Below are 17,692 nucleotides of genomic sequence, written 5' to 3' on the forward strand. Positions count from 1 at the left end.
AGTTCATCATTCATCAAAACTTCATTTATTTCACATAAATGATATTTTCATCATATTTTATAGTTTCTGATTTTCATTTTATTATTTTTGAATAATTATAACAATATTCAATTATATGAATTTAAATAATACTTCATTCATCATTTCTAATTCTTCCATTTTATTGTTTATTAATCTTATTTCATTCATCTTTATTTCTATTGTTTCATGTTATTATAAATATAATACTTTTCCATTTAATACAACAATGTTGAAATATTATTTTCTTTTCAATATTTCAAATACTATTCTATAATTTATTTAATTCTATTGAAAATATGAAATTATTGTTTGAATTGATACATTAACATCATTCTCTCTTTTATTTCTTCTGTTTTTTATTCATTGAAATTTATTCAATTATAATTCAATTATTTCTATCATCTTTTCATTTATGTATTATTGTTTCTTGTGTTGATTATTTTGTATTATCATTTATATTAATTATATTCTTCTTCAAAATAAAATTACCATTCAACTTTTACAATCACTTATTCTTCAAATCATTGTTATTTTGAATTGTATAATATTTTCACTATTCATTTATTGTTTTTATTTATCAAACGGTTAAATAATACCTTCCAATGAAATATTATAAAACAACATTTCATTTAACTACTGTTAAAAATAAATAAATTTATTGAATTATCCACTTTCATTCATCTAAATTCATTCTATATGAATGTCTATTTGATAAATTACATAAAATATACTCAACTAATTAATTCATTATTCAATTCACGTTTATTTGATTGTAAACTAAATATTGTTTTTATTACTTCTCTTTGTTTATTTTAGTTCTATTTATTTGTTTTTAAATCTGTATTAATTGAATTAAATATTACATTATATTTGAATATATATGTATATTTCTTCTTTTATTCATTTTCTATTTGTTATTCATGAAATATTGTTATTTCTATTATTTATTACAACTTTACATTTTGTTTTTTATATTATTTGTTTTATTATTATTTTATATTTTGTTTGTTTCTAAACATCTTTTCATCTAATTTATTTCTATTTATTCTATATTTTATTATTTATTTCTTATTGCTCTCATTTCATATTTGGAAATATTATTGTGTTGTAATTTGATTGAATTAAAATTTATTTCATTTAATTATTATCATTTTATACATATTTGTTATAAAATGTAAGAAATGCAATTTCATGTATTATTGTATATTATTTATATATTTTATTATTCTTTCATTTTTCTATCATTATTTTGATATTATTCTTTATTTTATTCATTTATATAAATTATTGATATTCATTATTTGTGATTGTTATTCTTCTTTATTCTTATAGTATTGTTATTTTCTATCATTTCTTCTGTTTATTCATTTATCATCTTTTCTATTTTATTTTTTCTTTTTCAAATATTATATTGAATTATAATTTTATTCTGTAATTCATGTATTTTATTTTGTCATTTTCTATTCTTTATTCTTTCTTCTTTTTGTATTTGATACATTGTAATTAATGTATTGAATTAAATGAATAATTCTTATTGACATTAATTTATTTCATATTTATTGTTTAAATATAATTGTTGTGAATTTTATTATATCTTTGTAATTTCATTTTCAATTGTGAATTTTCTTTCATTTTATCTTCATAATTATTTCTTTATTGTATATTATATTCTCCATTTTCTTATTCTTTTATATTTCTCTTGTCTTTATATTCGTTATTCTATATTTATTTTATCTATTCATATGTCTTATGACTACTGTTTATTATTATAATATTCATAACACATATAATTTTGATTAATTTAGGATTTTTCATTCACTGAAAGAATATCATGTTTATCTTCAAAGTAACAAAATAAAAATAATCAAACACTAATCTGAATTTGAATTAATAAATTCAATGTACTATCTCCTTAGTATTCTAACAATTTAACAATTAATTATAACATGATATTTATAAGGAATTGATATGATATAAAAATGAAATAATCAATTATTCTATTTTTAATTGTCTTATTTTTATAATAACAAAAATAAAAAACAAATTTATTAGAAGAAAAAATGATGAATCAAAAAAACAATACTTTCTATTTAAGCAAATAAAGTATGTTTGTATTATGTTATGATTATTTGTACATCATAACACTGGTTTATTTTTTCTTTAAATCTCCTCATTATTCTCCATTGATTTATTTTGTCTTTATTGTTTTATTAACTCATATTCTATGTGTTATTAAATTCCATTTTGATTTTATTCGTTTTCTTAGTACATTTCTTAATTATGTTATTGAACATATCTCACTTTAACTTCAAATGATTCTCTTCATCTTGTTGTCTATTCTCTTCTGTACAAAACAATCAATATCCCTTTGTTAACTATCACTCAATAATGATAAAATGTATCTAATAAGACTTTCTCTTCTTAATTCAAAATCGTCATACCTTAATTGACTTAACAAATGAGAACAACATTGTTCATCAAACTCAAAATGAAATCCCGTGATGAGAATTTTGCCTTTTCCATATCTTCTAGTATATCCACATGGTTTGCCATCTTCATACAACGCAAAATAAGTACCTTCTACTTTACTGTTATTATCATCAAAATAACATCCTCCATTATAATAAACATACGCATAACTATTATTGTACTTTATCTTTACTATATGTGCACCTGACTCACTATTTGGTTGATATCCATCATACACTGGACCAATTGCATTTCCTTCGTAAAATTTTAAGTAACGTTCTCCTTCAATGGGTAATTGTGAATTTGCATTGAACTTAATGTATGATGACGAAAAATATGCTCCAGCACATATCCCTAAAAACTTTCCGCCATTGAGAACAAACGACTTAATTAATTCAATTCCATCCATCTGAAGCTTGTCAAGATATGGCAAATCCTCACCTCCAGGAATGACCAACAAATCAGTACTTTCAACCCATTGACTCGTCTTAATTTCTGAAGAAGAAATTACAAAAACATTAGCACAAGGGAAAAAATGATGAAATAAATGAATTGTGTTATAAACACAAAGAGTAGATGTTCCAATGTCATTATACACTCTGATAGTAGTGATCATCAAATGAAATAATAAAAATGAAGATGATTAAACAATGATGGAATTAAAAATATGAAAAAATATATTTCAAAAAGAGTTTTCTCTTTATTTCAAATTCACTTTTCTGACTTTCTTTAAGCATTTTACCACACCATTCTATGTCTAATTCAAAATGAGGACCAGAAAGAATAACTTTTCCTTTACCAATAATGTCAAAGAATAATGCATTCATTCCATTTTGATATTTTGCAAGAAAATGACTCTCTTTGTATTGATTTAAATTGTCAACAAATGAACATCCTCCATTATAATAAAGTTCGACTTTTTCATTGTTTTGATAATAAATAGGAATTATGACAGCTCCTCGTTCAGAATATTCTTCAAATCCTTGATACATTGGTCCATGAGCAATCCCATTGAAGAGTTTTAATGTTCTTTCTTCACATAGTGTTAATTCATTTGCAACATCTTTATTAAATTCAATAAATGATGATGCAAAATATGCTCCTGCACAAATTCCAAGATACTTTCCACCATCATTAATAAATTCTTTTAATACTTCAACTCCTTTGCCATTGAGTTTTTTGTGAAATGGACGATCAGCACCACCTGGCATAACAAACAAATCAGTTTCATAAATCCATTTACCTTCAATTAACTCATTAGAATATATTTTTCTTATTTGAGCTTCTTGGTAATGAGAATGAAGCATTTTTATTGAGTAATAAACACAAACATCAATAGTCCCTTCATCAGCATAAATAACTATTGATTTTATTGTCATAAAAAGTCTTACTTCTTCTTCAATTAATCTAAGTTCTTTTATGTTGTGTTTTATTCCTGTTTGACTTTATAAATCTGCGAAAAATAATTCAATTTAAAACATCATGAAGAATTGAAAGTAATTTTTCTGCAATTTTGTGATGTGAATCAGATGTGAAATGAACACCATCTGCTCCAACACTCATTCCATCTAAATCAACAAATCCATCTATTATTTCTTGCTTTTTCCACATTTCAACAACAACTTTTAATTGATGAACAAAATTCAATGATTCTGCAATCACTGGATTTACTGTGGATTTCCAACTATCAAATGTACAGTATTGAAGTGGTGGTGGAATTAAAATAATTATTTTTGTTTGTTTTTGTACTTTTTCGATGTATTGTTGCAATGCATCAATAACTTGTTGTGAAGTTGCTTTTGAAAGAATGTCATTAATACATAATGCAAGGATTAATACTTTGTTTGTTGAAAATGGATTGGAGGTAATCTTTAATAAGAATTGATCATAGTCTTTTAATCCATTAGTAATGCCAAATGGGATGTTTTCATATTTCAATGAACGAGCAGGTTTTCCATCAACAATACAATTGACTTTTGTAAATTCTTTTTTTAATTGTTCAATGACAATGTTAGAAAATCGGTCTTTGGAAGAATAACGTTTATAAGTCACAGCTTCAATTCCATAAAGATTTGAATCGCCATAAAAGAATATTGAAACTTCATTATTCATCAATTAATTATTTTTATTAGTTTTAAAACTAATGTAAAAATAACAAATTTTTTATTTCTGACAATAACAAAAATTTACTTGAGGAAGTGATAAATACCATTCAATGTTAATAAACTCACTTTCTTTTGATCTTTTGCAATAGAAATTCTTTATAAATTCTTTTTGAATCATTTCTTCATTAATTTTACTTTCATTAAGAATCAAAATATAAACTATACTTGTATTGGTTATTTCAAACTCAGAATAATGAAGATAAAGGGAATCAAGACAAGATGGTAATTCTACATTATGAGTATTACAATTTTCAATGTGAAGTTGCTGAACATTAATACAATTTATTTCACTAAATGATATATGATTTTGTGACAAACCAAAACATGATACAGTTAAAGAAGTCAAAGAAGAAGGAAGTAAAGTTGAATATGAAATTAATCCCAATGTTTTTAAACTACAAAGATATGAATAATATTGGATATTATGTTGTTTAAAGAATCATTTAATACTAATTGTGTAATTAATAATTTCATTGGTAAAGAATTAGAATGACATTGTAAAAATTCTAATGAAGTAGGATAAAATGATTCAACATCAACACTTTTAATGATTTTGTTTAAGTACAACACTTTTAATTGTGTTAATAAACAAAGACTACCACAAGTATTACATGACAATGACAAATATCTTAACATTCGATATAACATAATTGGAAATGATTTGTTTGAACACAAAGAAAGTCGAATTAATTGAGAACAATGAGAAATTTGAATAAAATCAGTAATTGTTAAAGCTGTTAAATTATTAGGAAGAGATAAATGTTGAATATATTTTCATTGAAGATGTAATTCTTTAAGAGAAGATATTTCATAGAAATATTTTGAATCTAAATGTGTTAAAGGAGTTGGTGGATTGAAACAAATTGAAGATGTTGTTGATTTGATTGATTTTATGAATGTGAATGAACTAAAATCCATTTCAATTTTCTTGTTGATAAATCCATTTATTTTTATATGTTCAGAATAATACTGAAGTATTGTATCATTATTAAATCCTTTTTCTGTTATTTCAAATCCATCAACTAATCGTTTATTGTGAATAATACCATCATTAGAAATAGCATAATAACATTCTTTGTAACAAAATGTAATTCTTTTAAGGAGTTTCTTATTTTTAATGACTGATTCTGATATTTCTTGTTTATCAAATTCAATAATTACTTTTCTAATATTGAATTGATCAATGTGATTAATAAAGTTGATATCAACAAATCCTTCCATCATAACATAGACTCTTTCAAAACGATGATATTTATTTCTAATAAAATCATTAACTCTTATGTGTTTCTTAATATTAAGTGATAGACTTGTTAAAGAAGTAAATTCTGAAAGATCAAAAGAGTATTTAGGATTTTTTAATGTTAATGAAGCGATTCTTACTTTCTAATAATCATTTCTTAATATTGTAGATTTTGGATTAATAACAGAAGTCGAATCAATTTAATTTGTGAAGGAATTAATGGAAGAAATTGAATAGTTTGTTCTGTAAATCACACTGTTTCAAGATGAGGGAATAATTTCATTTCTTTTATAAACGATTTTTGGAGTTGAAAATTACATTCTTTAATATGAAAATATTCATTAACTTTCTCAACAGAATATGATGGATTGATATGTAACATTTGAAGTGAGTCTTTACATTTTTTATTTATTAATGTAAACAATTCACCTATTTTTATGCTATTAAAATATAATACAATATTTGACAGATAAATCTCTTCAAGTTGTATCTTTTTTTAATCATTGTAAATGATTGATTGAAGTTTAATTTGTTAATTCCTTTTTTTGAAAAGAAATATATTGTTGACTTTTCATTTATATGTAATAATTTTAATCTTCTTTTTCGTTTTGCTTATCTCTAATTCATGTGTGGGAGTAATCCTTCATCTCTTAACAACTTTCTTGAAATTAAATCAGCTAGTCGAATAGGCTCTGGGATTTTATGTAAACAACATTCTTTACAGATAATTACTGCTGTTGAAAGTGAAACTTTATTCCCACAACTAACAATGATTGGATTTATACTACCACCTCTACTTCTTATAACCTCACATAACGCTTCTCCATTTGAAGTACTAACTGTAGTTGATTCACCTGGTTTGATTTGTGAAGTAATTATATTAATCTCCTTCTTTCCTATCCCATCAACACATAATACAGTCTACATTCTTACAACTATTCTGTGGATAAAACACAAAAAATACAAACCTTTGCAACACCAATTGATGGTATATCACAATAAACTCCAACATGAGTTGCAGAACCAAATCTTCGAGGATGATAATATCCATTTCCATCAACAAGCACAACTTGTGGATATAACTCAGGGTACTTTTCTTTACAATCGTTGAGTAGTTCATGATAAACTTCTACTTCTCTAAATCCAAGAAATCCTGAAATATAAGGAATTGTAATTATTTTACGATATGTTAATGTTAATAACTCTTTTCCAGAAGGATATTCACAAACAACTAAACAACCAATTGCAAAATTTGGATGATTTGTTGAAAATGAAATATCCAATCCCTAATTATTAATAATTTATCATATCAATTAATAATGTTCTACTTATAAACAAACAAAATAAACAAACACCAACACGTGATAATGTATTTAATGTCCAATCATGTGAGTCTTCAAGTATTACATCTTTAGAATGTAAAATTTGATATTTTTCCCATTGTTTTTCCATTACTTATTGTTTTTAAGTTTAAATACACAAAAAATAAAATAACGAGAAAATAAAAGTCAATTTGTTGTGTTTTTGACTATCCATGGATGAACTAAACACTCAGCAAAACTCATTCTTTTAGAAGGATCATATTGAATTAGTTTGTTAATAAAATCTTTGCAATCATTTGTGAGATAGCTTGGAAAAGAATATTTAACATTTCTGACCTTTTTCATAACCTCTTCACGACTGTTAGATTGAAATGGAGGTTCACCAGTACATAGTTCAAATGTTAAAACTCCTAAACACCATTGGTCAATCGATCCATCATAATATTTTTCTAATACAATTTCAGGACATAAATAATCTAATGTACCACAATAAGTATTTCTTTTAGTATTAGTATGAACAGACCATCCAAAGTCAGCTAATTTGACTTGATCATTGTGATCTATCATGATGTTTTCTGGTTTTAAATCACAACAAATACAATTCATCTCTTGACAATACTTTAAAGCTTCAGTTGTTGCTTTTATGTATCGAGCAGCTCTTCTTTCATCAAAACGACCAGCTTGTTGTAATAACCCATATAATTCACCTTTCTTACAATATTCAAGAACAAGGAACCACCTGTCTTTATCTTCAAAAAGTCCGAATAATTTGAGAATATTAGGATGATTAAGATGAGATTGTAACTCAATCTCTCTTTTCATTTGAATCTCCATCCGGTATTGTTGTAACTGTCTTTTAAATATAACTTTTAATGCACAAACATAGTCACTAATGAATTAACTCCTCCTTATTTAATAAATGAATATCTAAAACAAACTATTTTTTGTATTTTACAAGATAAACATTTCCAAATTTTCCTTGACCAAGTGGTTTTCCAACATCAAACATATCCAACGACAATTGGGTTGGCTTTTTTTCATCATCTTTTTTTGGTTTACTTTCAATTTCTTTTTTAAGAGGAGAATTTACTGATAATTGTTCAACCCTACGAGGAGCAGCCATAGGTTTTGTAGGTATGTATTGTTGAGATTTGGATGGGATAGCAGTTTTAGAGGAAAAACTGAACATACTAAATGATGTTAAGAAATTTTTCTTTTATTTTATTTTTAGTTAATAATATAATAAAAAATTAAATTATAAGTAATTAAATAAGAATTAATTTTATTGTTCTTTTTTCATTAAAGACTGACTAATTCCATATATTTTCTTCTACTATCTCTACGGAGTATGTTTGATTGTGATAGAAGCAGTATTCAATGACATTACATCATGTTTTTTATTACAAGGTTTTTAATTTCTTTCTCGATGTCAATGTCAATTTTTAATTCTTTAATTAATTTAATACTTTCTTTGTTTATTAATCCATTTATTAAAATTACTACTGGAATTATTTTGACATCTTTTAACTTTTCTATTTTCATTAGAATATTCTTTAATTCTTTATACATATTTCTTTTCTTCAAATACACTCCATTAATATTGTGATCAGCCACAATAGTCATATCAAATAATAAACCAGTTTTATTCTTTTTATCTAATATATATATATATGTCTGGTATTTTGTGATATTGTCATTCACTTTTATGCATTATTTGTTTGTTCCATATCATTGTAATGTATTTACATTAGAATGTTGTTTCATATGAAGTTTTTTATATTGTTTATTTCCTGTATGTTTTCTTATTAATCAATATTATAATGCCAATATTGTCATGTTTTTCTATTTGTGATTTATTATGATAAATACAAGATAGTAGAATGTGTTGTACTGTTGCTATCTTGTCTTTACAAAGTGTTGAGTATTTTAATCTTTCATTTTTTATTATTTTTGTTTTTCTATACCTACAAAATATTGCTCCATCTTGCATTTTAGTTAATTGGAGAAATGCATTTTTTTTAATATTGATTGACTTCCATGCTTTCACTGTAGTAGTTTTATCTACTCCTTTTGACTCAAACCATCTTCTAAAATATCCACTAATTTGATGACACTTCCATTTTTTGATGTATTTATCATTATTTTTTATTTCTACTACTACTTCTTTTTCTTTTTTCTTTTCAATAAATTCATTTATTATTTCTTCTATTTTTGTTTCATTTATTTTATGAATTATTGTTTTTAATTCTATTCAATATTCCATTCTTACTGTACCATCTATCTATTATGTTATTTCCAATTTCACTTTCTCTTATACAGTAGTACATCACTGTTCTTACTAATTCAATAACATATTCGTCAATTATATTTATTAATCATTCATTTCTTCTATAATGACATATAGACGGTTTGTAATCCAGAATTTAAAATTATACTAATAAATAATAATACAATATTATAATAAATATAGTTTTATCAACAACAAACTATGCATTTAAACAAGTATTGAAGAATAAATAATAAATTATTTTAAATAAATTGTGTCTTTTTGAAAGACCCTAGACGAACTTAAATTTTTTGTTTAACCAAAATTTATTAGTCAATGGAACAACTTGTATTACTTGTTGAAGAAAAATTAAAAGAGATTTTTGAAGAAGAACGTAAAAGAAGTACTTGTCATCAGTTTCAAGCAGAATGTATTGATATAATGGAGAAATTTGTTATGGGACCAGGTAAAAGACTCAGACCATTAAGCTTACTTTTGTTCTTCATTGGAGGAGGAGGAAAGATTGAAGAACAAAAGAACATAATTCGTACAGCATGTGCAATGGAGTTATTACATGACTCTACACTTGCACATGATGATATAATGGATGAAGATGAAATGAGACGAAATGCACCAACAATAGTAAAGACATTTTATGATAAATACATTGAAAGAAATAAAGAAGATGTCAAAACAGAAAAATTTTTATTTATGTCTCGTGGTACTACCTATGCTAGTTCCCTTGCTATTATGACAGGCAATATTCTTTATTCAATGGCACAACGACTTTGTTTAGAGTCTGGAACTAATATAGCAGAAATGGTGTTAGAATTATTTAGTGTATTAAACTATGGACAAATACTTGATATGAGTGGTTTAAATACTGTAGAAGAGTATAACTTAAATATTATTATGAAAACTGCCATTTTCTTTAAGACAACTGCTTCCATTGGATTGACATTAGCTGGTAGATCAGAACATGATATTGAACTTGGAAAGGAATGGGGAGAACATTTTGGAATTGCATTCCAAATGAGAAGATGATTTACTTGATATTGATCCATTAAATGGTAAGTTAAGAAAAATGGGAAACGATATCAAAGAAGGAAAGAAAACAGCAGTTGTATGGACTGCATTAAAAGAAGGAGTATTGAGTAAAGAAGAGAAAGAGTTTGTAGAAGGAATTTTGAAATTAAATGAAAAAGCATTTGACAACCAAGAAGCTTTTACTAAATTCTTGAACATTCTTAGAGGAAAACCAAGTGAAGTTGTTAGACAAGAAATTAAGGGACATCACCAAAAGGCACTTGATGCATTAAAACAACTTCAACTCAAAGAAGATGGTTTTTCATATTTAAAACAAATCACTGATTTGTTGTTACATTGAGTTAATAAAAATAAATTGATTCTTTTCTTCTTTTAATATACTATTGTTGTTTTTAAACAACTAATCTAATTAAGAGTTTAATTGAATAAAACACAATAAAATTCAATACAATTTATAAAGTTGTGATAAACATTTTATTCATACTTCATGACACAAAAGTGTTTTTTCTTATAAATATTTACAAGTCAATGTATTGACTGAATAAGGTTCTAAGAAATTTATTTTATGATATATTCAATAATATATTCACTGTCTTTCAATATTCTATTCTTTTTAATATTTCATTATCTTTATTATAAATATGAAATGTTTCAATATTATTAAATAATATTCTTGAATAATGCTTCAAAGGAGTTAGTTTAAAATGAAATTATTCATATTCATTGAATCTTTTAACACCAATTTCTAAATTAATACAATCATTAATACCATCAAATATATTGATATTATCATTATAACAATCCTTATTATTTCATTTTGAATATTGTTATGTTGTTTCTCATTCTTCTTTCTGTTATTTCTTTTTAGAGATATGTTATAAATAACCATCTATTAACTAGCTGATAAATAAGGAAGAATAAATTTTAAGAAATACATATTCAGGAAGAGTTTATTCAATAAATAAAAGTTACATTCAATTCATATTTAGTCAATACTGTAAATACTAACAAGCAGATTGTTTTAAAAACATTAATTTCAATAAGTACTTAACATTTAAAACTGCTCTTTTGTCAAGGAAGACAAAATAAAAGAAGATAATGTTCGATATATTCAATTTCCAGATAATTTAATATTATAATAGATATTCATAAATTTATAATGTCTCACTTGTTATAATATAATGAAGAACTTTCATTAATATATTCTATATAATGCTTTAATGTAAGACTAATTAGATAATTCAGAAATAGATGATAATTATCCAATTAACAGTTACTAGTCATTCGAACTAAATAGTTAAGAAATAAACGAATAAGAATTAAACATCAAGTTATGATAATATTTTAAAATTATAAATAGTAGAATATGAATCATACAAAATAAATGATATTTTATTGAGTAATAACAGTAAATAAAAATGGAAAGATTATCAGTAAAACAAAATAAATAAACAGTAAATATTAAAGCAGAAAGGGAATAATGAGTAAAGATAAAAGGTAGTAATAAAATAATGATTTTGAGAATTAAAAAAAAAGGAATGAATAAATTAATTTATTTTAATAAGTTTAAACAAAAGAGAAAAGGATAAGAACTAAGAAAAAAAAAAGAAGTAACGAAGATAAACTTTAAAAAAGGAGTTGAACTAAGAAATACAACGACAATAAACTTTTAGAATGATAAAAATAGAAATAACATAATACTATTTAAACACTCTTCAAAAACTATTAAATCATTAATTAATTATGGGAGACGAAGAAGTTCAAGCACTTGTTGTAGATAATGGATCAGGAATGTGTAAAGCTGGATTTGCTGGTGATGATGCACCAAGAGCTGTATTCCCATCCATTGTTGGTAGACCAAGACACGTTTCAGTTATGGCTGGTATGGGTCAAAAGGATGCTTATGTTGGAGATGAAGCTCAATCAAAGAGAGGTATTCTTACACTTAAATATCCAATTGAACACGGTATTGTTAACAATTGGGACGATATGGAAAAGATCTGGCATCATACTTTCTATAATGAACTTAGAGTTGCACCAGAAGAACATCCAGTTCTTTTAACTGAAGCCCCAATGAATCCAAAAGCTAACAGAGAAAAGATGACTCAAATTATGTTTGAAACATTCAACACCCCAGCTATGTATGTTGGAATTCAAGCTGTTCTTTCATTATATGCCTCAGGTAGAACTACTGGTATTGTTATGGATTCAGGTGATGGAGTTTCACACACTGTCCCAATTTATGAAGGATTCTCACTTCCACATGCTATTCTTAGACTTGATCTTGCAGGACGTGATCTTACTGATTATCTCATGAAAATCTTAACTGAAAGAGGATATGCTTTCACTACTACTGCTGAAAGAGAAATTGTCAGAGATATTAAAGAAAAACTTTGCTATGTTGCTGAAGATTTCAATGAAGAAATGCAAAAAGCTGCATCAAGCAGTGAACTTGAAAAGAGCTATGAACTTCCAGATGGACAAGTTATTACTGTTGGAAATGAAAGATTCAGATGCCCAGAAGCCCTCTTCCAACCATCATTCCTTGGTATGGAATGCAATGGTATTCATGAAACTACCTACAATTCAATTATGAAATGTGATGTCGATATCAGAAAGGATCTTTATGGAAATATTGTTCTTTCAGGAGGAACATCAATGTATCCAGGTATTAACACCAGACTTGAAAAGGAAATGATTCAATTAGCACCACCAACAATGAAGATTAAGGTTATTGCCCCACCAGAAAGAAAATACTCAGTCTGGATTGGAGGATCAATTCTTGCCTCACTTTCTACATTCCAAAACATGTGGATTACCAAGGAAGAATATGATGAATCCGGACCAGCTATTGTCCACAGAAAATGCTTCTAAGCGTTTTAATTTACTTCTCATTTTGGTAAGAATTTTTGGTTAAAAAAAATAACAATAAAATTTAAAAGAAAGAAATAAAGGAAAAAAGTAATAAAAAAAACAAAAAAGACAAGAAAGAAAAATAAAAAAAAAGAAAATAAAAACTAAAAAAGCAGTGAAGAAAAGTGAATGTCAGAGAAAGTAAAGGGACTTGTGTCTAAGACTTTTAGTACATCATTTAAACAACAAGAAATGAAATCATGTGTTCCATTATATAGACCATTAACAGTTATTTTATTTTTCTTAATAACAGGAATTATTTTTATTCCAATAGGAATTGCAGTGTTTGTAGTAACAAATAATTGTCAAGAGTATTCAGTTAAATACGTTGGAGAAGGATCAGCATTAACGTGTAAACAAGGAGCAACTTGTGAATTTCAATTTAATATTCCAAAACCAATGAAAACACCAGTTTATGTGTATTATCAATTAACCAACTTTTATCAAAATCATAGAGAATATTTACGTTCTCGTTCAAATAAACAATTAAAAGGAGATCCTATTTCTACATATTCTCAGTTAAGTGATTGTACTCCTTTAATATCTCTTAATAATTCTAAAAATCCTCATATGTTTTATGAACCATGTGGTTTAGTCGCTGCTTCTTTTTTCAATGATTCTTTTGAAATTACAATGCAACCTGAAAAAGAATCTTCATCAGTTTTATTAGAATTAAATAAAGAAAATATTAATTGGAAGTCTGATAAAAAATTATTTGGAGAACCTGCTGAACGTAATGGAATTAAAGTTGTTAATTCTTACACTGATCCTGATTTTATTAATTGGATGCGTCCTGCTGTTTCTTCTACTTTCCGTAAATTAACAGGAATTATTGAAAATGTTGAAGAAGTAAAAGGGAATGTTACTGTTAAAGTTGTTAATAATTTCCCTGTTGAAAGTTTCAAAGGAACAAAAACAATTATTTTAGCTACTACTTCTGTTTTTGGTTCTAAAAACCCTGCATTAGGAATTATTTATATGGCAACTGGTGGCGTTTTTGTAATCATCGCAATTTTGTTATTCATTTTAACAAGAGTTTCACCACGGTTTGTTCATTATTTTGTTTTTATTTCATTAATTTATATTTATCTTTTAGTAAATTTGCTGATAAGAGATTTCTTCGATGGTAAAATATTTTTTTCTTTTTGGGTTTTCTTTATTTTTTTTTTCATTTCATTTAATCATCTTTTATAATTTTCGTGATGATTTTTTTTTTCTTGTGTTTTTATCTTAATATATTTTATATTTTGTTTGAGTTAATCATTAACTCATTTATTCTTCATTTATTATTTTAAAAAAATAGTTAGACGAACTGAGACTTTCATTTTTAATTGAGTAAATGCAATTTACTTTTCAATTACCAAAAGTTTTTCTTAGTGAAGTAGTTCCTTATTTAAAGTCATTAGAGAATGTTTATACATTTACTTTAGTGAATAAGAAATGTAAGTCAGCAGTTGAAAGTTTAAGATATAATCCTGGGTTTTGTGGATGTGATGAAATAACGAGTGCAGAAGAACAGTCAATATTTATTAAAGAAGTTCAATTATTTCCAAGACTTTTAGCAATCAAAATTTCAAAATTTTCATCATTTTTATTGCATTATAATCCACAACATATTCAACAAATTATATTTTCAACTGAAATAGACTCTACTCAATTACAATTCATTGGAAATTTAAAAGAAAAAATTACAGTATTATCTCTATTTATTTATGATGATTTTATTGACTTCTCTCAATTCAAAAATCTTCAAAGAGTATCATTACGTGTTCACTTAAGTCATTCAAGTCTTGTAGAATTCTTTCCTAATACTTATCAACACCTTCAATTTGTTTTAGTGAATTTTCAATATTACGTTGATGAAGAATTTATTAATTCACTTCCATTGTATTTATTTGATAAAATAGTTCTTGAATTCGACACTAAAAATCGACTTGAATATATTATTTCATCTGTCCCATTTATTTTTTCAAGAAGTACGATTGTTTACAAAGGATATTACACTGGAATAGATGAAAGAGTTATTATCAGGAATAAAATGTGGGAATTTAGTCAAGAAGATATTTATCAACTGGAATATCTTCCTGAAGAAATTATTAATTGTCATTGGTTTGGAGAAAATAATGAAGAGTATCTTAATGGAACTCAGTTAAATGGATTTTATAAAGCATTAAAAAATTATCTTCCATATTTTTTGGTAAATGGAAGTGGAAATATTCAAAAATTACAATGTCTAACAAATGTTAAAGGTTTTACACCTATTCAATTGCCACAAAGTATAACTTCTTTAGATATTACTATTAATATTCCACATCAACTTGGTTTAGATGAATTTGACTCTCTAAAAGTATTACGCATTACGTTTCAAAATACTAATCAAAATTCTATCATTCCCAAACAAGTCGTTTCTTACGAACAAATTGGTGGAATGGTTCAATTAAATAGTTTTGTTGATGTTAAATGGATGAAATTACAAAATATATCATCAATTTCACTTGATAATCATTGTTGTAACTTAACTCATTTAGAAGTTATTAATTCTATTTTTATTAATCCATTGTCAACAATGTCATCATTAAAAAAACTTGTATTAAAAAAAACACACTATCAATATGATCGTTCAATTTTTTATCCAACAACATTAACATTTCTCAGTTGTGATTTTAATGAATATTATCCCTTACCACTACTCCATTCTCTTCATCTTAGATTCAATAAAAACAATAGTTATTATGTAGATATTTCTCAACAATCATCAGTACAATCATTAACACTTGAAGAATGTATTAAATCAACTGTTCTTTTTCCTCTAAGTCTCTCTTCTATTACATTAGATAATTGTTTTTTGGAACAAAATATAACATTGTCCCACTTATTAAATTTACAGGAGATAACAATATCATCTCAAAATTTATCTATTCAGCTTCCAACTTCTGTAAGAAAATTAATTCTGGATTGTTCTTTGAATATTTCTATCCCAAATATTCATTGTCTTACTCTTTTGTCTACTTTTATTCTAAACAAGTGCTATTTTAATTTTTACCAATTACCAAAATCAATCTGCCATCTTTACATTGACAATTCAATGAATGTTACAGACGATATTCTCTCTCTCTTCCCCAGGTTGCGAAATATTGAATATACTCATATTAATTGTTCTCCAATGTTTTGGGGAAATTAGATTATTGTTTATTTACTTTATTTTCGATTTTTCAGTTAAGTTATAAGTAATACAATACAAATAAGACAAAGAATGAGCATTGAAAAGAAGACAAACAATAAGAAGAGTATTTTGTATAATATCCACATTGTGCTTCAATGAACAATGAAGAAGTTAAGCATAGAAAAAAAAATAAGTCAAATAAAAAAGAGAGAAAAAGAACTAGGAAGTTATAGAATCAAAAAGCAAATGGAAGAAGAACCAATTATATCTGATATATACTATGAAATTCAAAACAGACGATTTAAGAAGGATGGAATAAAATTAGGAGGAGGTTCATATGGAGAAGTTACATTACGAACAGATGGTGTAACAAACAAAAAGGTTGCGGTGAAACAATTCAATTTAGGAGATCAATCATTGATGGGACGTGATTTTGATGGATATCCTTTAGAAATATTAAGAGAGATTAAAGTGTTAAGAGAATTAGACCATAGTAATATTGTCAAAGTAGTAGATTTTTATTTTCACAGAAATCTTCTTTATATGGTAATGGAATATCATCCTTCTGATGTTGAGAAGGAAATAAGGAATGGAAGATTAAAGACAGATCCAATGAGAGTTTGTAGATATTTAAAAATGATTCTTGAAGGAGTAAGATATCTTCACATGAATTTTCTTCTTCATCGAGTTTGTTGATGGTAAAGATAATAAAAAGTAATGAAGAAGTAAAGATTGATGATGTTAGGATCTTAAGCCAGCAAATATTTTAATCAGTGAAGATGATGTATTAAAAATAACTGATTTTGGAAGTGTTAGACCATTTGGTTCAGAGTGTGACCAATTTACAAAAGGAGTCATTACTCCATCATATAGACCACCAGAAATTTGGTTTGGAGCAATTATTTATGGACCAGCAGTTGATGTATGGAGTATTGGATGTATTTTTGCAGAAATGGCACGAGGAGAAATTCTTTTTGCAGGAAATGATTCACAAATACTTGAATCAATTTATGTCATTCTTGGAACTCCAAATAGTGGACCATCATCAGAATGGGTTGGAGTAGAAAAGTTACAAGGATATATTAA

General features: G+C 25.6%; 10 protein-coding genes across 10 annotated transcripts in view, besides 1 other annotated feature; 5 read left to right on the forward strand and 5 right to left on the reverse strand.

Annotated features, from left to right (window-relative positions):
- Positions 1–2,392: 2,392 nt before the first annotated feature.
- EHI_142670 (uncharacterized protein) lies at positions 2,393–3,869 on the reverse strand (the record flags this gene model as incomplete). Its single annotated transcript, XM_650863.1, has 2 exons — positions 2,393–3,087; positions 3,215–3,869. The coding sequence occupies 2 exons, from the start codon at positions 3,867–3,869 to the stop codon at positions 2,393–2,395; spliced, it is 1,350 nt and encodes a 449-aa protein (XP_655955.1).
- Positions 3,870–3,957: 88 nt separating this feature from the next.
- EHI_142680 (uncharacterized protein) lies at positions 3,958–4,602 on the reverse strand (the record flags this gene model as incomplete). The annotated part of the gene is made up of 1 exon (XM_001913862.1): positions 3,958–4,602. One exon carries the CDS (start codon positions 4,600–4,602, stop codon positions 3,958–3,960), a length of 645 nt encoding a protein of 214 aa, XP_001913897.1.
- An 827-nt stretch (positions 4,603–5,429) lies between these two features.
- On the reverse strand, positions 5,430–5,879 carry EHI_142690 (uncharacterized protein; the record flags this gene model as incomplete). Its single annotated transcript, XM_001913863.1, has 1 exon — positions 5,430–5,879. The coding sequence occupies one exon, from the start codon at positions 5,877–5,879 to the stop codon at positions 5,430–5,432; it is 450 nt and encodes a 149-aa protein (XP_001913898.1).
- Positions 5,880–6,513: 634 nt separating this feature from the next.
- Positions 6,514–7,347, reverse strand: EHI_142700 (endonuclease V, putative; the record flags this gene model as incomplete). The annotated part of the gene is made up of 3 exons (XM_001913864.1): positions 6,514–6,816; positions 6,864–7,181; positions 7,249–7,347. The coding sequence occupies 3 exons, from the start codon at positions 7,345–7,347 to the stop codon at positions 6,514–6,516; spliced, it is 720 nt and encodes a 239-aa protein (XP_001913899.1).
- A 56-nt stretch (positions 7,348–7,403) lies between these two features.
- Positions 7,404–8,406, reverse strand: EHI_142710 (protein kinase domain containing protein; the record flags this gene model as incomplete). The annotated part of the gene is made up of 2 exons (XM_643179.2): positions 7,404–8,106; positions 8,156–8,406. 2 exons carry the CDS (start codon positions 8,404–8,406, stop codon positions 7,404–7,406), a joined length of 954 nt encoding a protein of 317 aa, XP_648271.2.
- Positions 8,407–8,476: 70 nt separating this feature from the next.
- Positions 8,477–9,620: a repeat region.
- A 199-nt stretch (positions 9,621–9,819) lies between these two features.
- EHI_142720 (bifunctional short chain isoprenyl diphosphate synthase, putative) lies at positions 9,820–10,870 on the forward strand (the record flags this gene model as incomplete). The annotated part of the gene is made up of 2 exons (XM_001913865.1): positions 9,820–10,450; positions 10,521–10,870. The coding sequence occupies 2 exons, from the start codon at positions 9,820–9,822 to the stop codon at positions 10,868–10,870; spliced, it is 981 nt and encodes a 326-aa protein (XP_001913900.1).
- Positions 10,871–12,273: 1,403 nt separating this feature from the next.
- On the forward strand, positions 12,274–13,404 carry EHI_142730 (actin, putative; the record flags this gene model as incomplete). The annotated part of the gene is made up of 1 exon (XM_650398.2): positions 12,274–13,404. The coding sequence occupies one exon, from the start codon at positions 12,274–12,276 to the stop codon at positions 13,402–13,404; it is 1,131 nt and encodes a 376-aa protein (XP_655490.1).
- Positions 13,405–13,572: 168 nt separating this feature from the next.
- Positions 13,573–14,573, forward strand: EHI_142740 (uncharacterized protein; the record flags this gene model as incomplete). Its single annotated transcript, XM_642963.1, has 2 exons — positions 13,573–14,489; positions 14,540–14,573. 2 exons carry the CDS (start codon positions 13,573–13,575, stop codon positions 14,571–14,573), a joined length of 951 nt encoding a protein of 316 aa, XP_648055.1.
- Positions 14,574–14,782: 209 nt separating this feature from the next.
- Positions 14,783–16,624, forward strand: EHI_142750 (uncharacterized protein; the record flags this gene model as incomplete). The annotated part of the gene is made up of 1 exon (XM_001913866.1): positions 14,783–16,624. One exon carries the CDS (start codon positions 14,783–14,785, stop codon positions 16,622–16,624), a length of 1,842 nt encoding a protein of 613 aa, XP_001913901.1.
- A 228-nt stretch (positions 16,625–16,852) lies between these two features.
- Positions 16,853–17,692, forward strand: part of EHI_142760 (protein kinase domain containing protein) — a gene marked incomplete at both ends in the record, with an annotated part of 952 nt that continues 112 nt past the window's right edge. The window contains 2 exons of the mRNA XM_001913867.1: positions 16,853–17,293; positions 17,352–17,692. The exon at positions 17,352–17,692 is cut by the window's right edge and continues 112 nt beyond it. Of these exons, the coding sequence (XP_001913902.1) occupies positions 16,853–17,293; positions 17,352–17,692 (782 nt within the window). The remainder of the gene's footprint in view (positions 17,294–17,351) is intronic.

Source organism: Entamoeba histolytica, genomic scaffold (genome assembly GCF_000208925.1).
Source record: "Entamoeba histolytica HM-1:IMSS scf_1104750518453 genomic scaffold, whole genome shotgun sequence".
In the NCBI taxonomy this organism is placed as follows: Eukaryota; Evosea; order Mastigamoebida; family Endamoebidae; genus Entamoeba; species Entamoeba histolytica.